Source organism: Apis dorsata, unplaced genomic scaffold (genome assembly GCF_000469605.1).
Source record: "Apis dorsata unplaced genomic scaffold, Apis dorsata 1.3 scaffold_840, whole genome shotgun sequence".
Taxonomy (NCBI): domain Eukaryota; kingdom Metazoa; phylum Arthropoda; class Insecta; order Hymenoptera; family Apidae; genus Apis; species Apis dorsata.
This window is the reverse complement of record NW_006263966.1, coordinates 35,328-39,186: the sequence shown is the minus strand read 5'-3', so window position 1 is coordinate 39,186 and position 3,859 is coordinate 35,328. Positions and strand designations below refer to the sequence as shown.

Below are 3,859 nucleotides of genomic sequence, written 5' to 3'. Positions count from 1 at the left end.
AAAAAAAAAAACTTCAAATATAATTCCAAATAATTAACAAAATAATTTTTCTCGACGAAAAATGATGAAAATAAGAAAAAATAAATGAAAGAATAAATGAAAAAAAATAATAATGGGAAAAATAGAGATGAAAAAATGGAGATGAAAAAAAAATATTTTAAATTTTTAATATATTTTTAAAAAAGGAATTTTATTCAAATAATAAATATATTTGTTTTAATATATGTTCTATATCTCTATTTTTCCTAATCTTTTTAGATAGAAAATATTTGTTTAGCAATCCTGATCAAGATTAAATTCCAATACTACTATTTCATAAATGTATAGTTTGAATTATAGGCACTTGTCCAACGTTTATTATAATTAGTAATATAGTTATCAATGCTTTCTTGTAGCTCTTTCAATATTTGGAAATGCTTGTCAAATGATGTGAAATGATTTGAATAAATAATCAAATAAAGCTAAAAGTTAATTGTAATAAGTTAAGGAAGTAAATTGAATTTTCTAATTCAAAGAAATACTATTGTCTATTTGCAAAATATAGCCAAAAAGGCTTGTCGTATTCTAAGCACTGAACAATATTTTCCTATCAAATTTATTATTCTTATGTTAGTTTAAAATCAAAGAAATCATAATTTTTTATATCAAAATGAATTATAAATATTTAAATCAAAATTATAAATTATTTAATGTAGTAAGGCATTGAATTAATTTTTATATCTGATATGATTATTTATAAAATTTACTAGAGATTATATAATAGAAGAACATAATAAAATATAAGCATAAATTTAGGAGATAGTTAAGTTCATGAGCACTCAATGAATGATTAAATTTTATTTTTTTTATAAAATTAAATTGTTTATGAAAAGATTCTATATATCTTCAATTTATTTTTACATAGGATATTTTATAATAAGTGAGAATTATTTTAAAGACTGATTCAGTATTTAAAAAATTGCGTTTACGAAGAATAATAAATAATTTATCATATGATATTTCTAAAATATTTTTTTTATGTTTATTAAATAATTATCTGAAAGAAATGATCTGAAAGAATATGAACATGAAAAAAAATATACGGTTTGGAATATTTCATTCATTTAAATGAATCTTTTATCTTAATATGCTACTTTACAAAATTCTAATCATAGCTTAGATTAATATTGAAATTGATCAGTATAATGTTGTCAGATGACATTATTATAGCCAAGATAGAAAGAAGTCAAGGTAGAAAACCTTAAGAATACAAAGAATCTATTCATCAAAATAATCTTTTTATATTTTTTCTTCATTTAATAATAAAATAATTTTTTCTGTTCATTTAATAATAAAATAATAATAATAATAATTAATATTATAATTGATCATTTATTTAATTAGATAAAAAATGATTCAGTCTTTCTTTACAAAAAAAATTGCTGAATTTGTTGTTGAAATTTTTCATTTATTATTGCACATTCTTTATATAAAATGCATATTTTTGTTCCAAAGTGTACCATCTTTTTCAGATTTCATATATTCCTTGAACATGTAAATAGTTTTCTAAAATTTTAAATTTAATAAAAATAATTAGAAAGTATATTATAAAAATAGCGGTAAATATAAAACTTGATATAAATTGTTAAATTAATAATAAATTCTGTTGAATGAATTTTGAAGGATACATAATAACGTATGGGAAGGATTTACTAGATACGGAGTACATACCCCAATTGGACAGGACCAAGGGCAGTCTGGCGGGCGATATTATCATCACTAATCAATGCACGTGTCATGGACTCGGTAGGATTCAAGCCTGCGTGCTCTTGCTGACGACACAACAGACAAGACACAACCACATTAGCACACTAGACATCACTATAATGCTCCAATTGCCATATTGTTGTTGCATAAGTTTCTTACGTTTTACACACATAGGAATAAGATTAAAGATATCTTTAACAATTCATATTTTATCAAATTTACTGGCTCCAAGATTATAAAAAAAAAAAAAGAAAATATATATATATATATTTTGAAAATGATTTTGTGACATAAATTTCAAAGTTTTTATTCTATTACTTGATGCCATTATATTGTTAAAAAATACCTTTTTTAACTTCTTTTAAAAACAATAAAAAATCATAGAAGTTAATAAGGAGGATTTTCCAATAATTATTTTTTATTAGATATTATATTAATAATATTGAGAGTAATATAAGTAAATTTTCAAAATCATTTTCAAAATCATCTTAAGATAGAAGAATAAACAAGATACATGTTAGTTAATATACTTTTTCAAGAAAAGTATGTACTTAAACGTAAGAATGATATTTAGCAAGAAGATACATAATTTAATATATAAGTTGTCAGATACATAATTTAATATATATTGTCAGATCTCATAAAGAATTAAAAAAATATTGCAATATAAATGAATATTGAATATATATTATATTGAATGAGTATTGAATATATATATAAAATAATTATAAATTTATAATTATTTTTTTGATCCTATATTTCTTAAATAAAAAATACGGGATAACACAGATATAATATGAAAAACAGTGCATAATATGAAATACAATTAAAAAATATAATGATTGATGTTATAATATATACTATGGCAAAAGAAGAAAATCATTCTTAAAATTGAAAACAAATTTTAATTATTATCCCATATTGTTGTTTTTAATTACTAAAAAAATTTTCCCATATATTACTCATGTTAATTATAGTTATAACTTTTACTTTTTTTTATTAATTTAAATTTATTTTTCTATTTTTAAATTACAATAGTAGTACAGTATAATAGTGGATACCAGTAAATTACATAATAAATTCTAATATGATAGAATTAATGGAACAAATTTTTAAGCTTCTAAAGATATCTTAAATCGATCATATTTTTAACTAAATATAAATTACTATACAATGTTATATTATAATATATTGAAGTTAATATGAATTATGCTAAATATCAATTATTAATTCACCATTAATACAAAATGACCTTGTTAATTCAACAAATTTTTTATTATCATCAAATCCTGAGAATTGGAACTAAAAAAATGTTTAATAAATAATAAAATAATATTTGTTTCTTTCAAATACTGATTATGATTGATATATAATAATAATCATTTTATAATGATTTTATTTTATTACCTTTTTTATTATCTCAATGAAACATTTTTAAAATTTTTTTTTATAAATTTTATTATTCTCGTATGTTTAGAATATTTATGAGAATTATTGAAAGAAAAAAAAGATATATCTATCATGATAATTAAAAATTTTCTTAAGAATTATTTATATTTATCATATCATTTTGTTTCTTTTATTTTTAAATAATAATAATCATTATCATTGATTAAAAAAATGGTTATAATATATTTAATTCTGTGTCCTATCTTGAATTAATATATTATACATTCTTAAAAAATTCAAATAATGAAAAACAAAAGAAACAAAACCTATAAAAAAATGTTATATAATTTTATACATAATCTAAGAAAATATTTACATTATAAAAAATATTAAGAAATTATAATATAATCTTCTAAAGAAATTTTTTTTCAAAAATTATTTATATAAATCTGTTATTTTTTTATGATTTAAAAACAAATAAGTAACAAAGTGATAATAATTAATTTCGATAAAATTTTAGATTATTATAATTTTTTAAAAAAATATTTATTATATATCTTTTTTTATCGGCAAGTATTTGCATGAAAATTATTCTTAAAAATAAAAAATTATTAAAAATAGTTTATATAGACATTTTTTATTTTTGAATAATAAAATTATAATTATGTAATCAAATATAAAAAAATTCATTTATTGAAATAATATATTACAGATTAGATAAATA

At 18.5% G+C, this 3,859-nt stretch overlaps 1 protein-coding gene across 1 annotated transcript in view; it reads right to left on the bottom strand.

Annotated features, from left to right (window-relative positions):
* LOC102680098 (V-type proton ATPase 116 kDa subunit a) overlaps positions 1–3,859 on the bottom strand; it is a 38,840-nt gene that overhangs the window by 11,178 nt on the left and 23,803 nt on the right. The window contains 1 exon segment of the mRNA XM_031514017.1: positions 1,711–1,811. Coding sequence (XP_031369877.1) covers positions 1,711–1,811 — 101 coding nt within the window.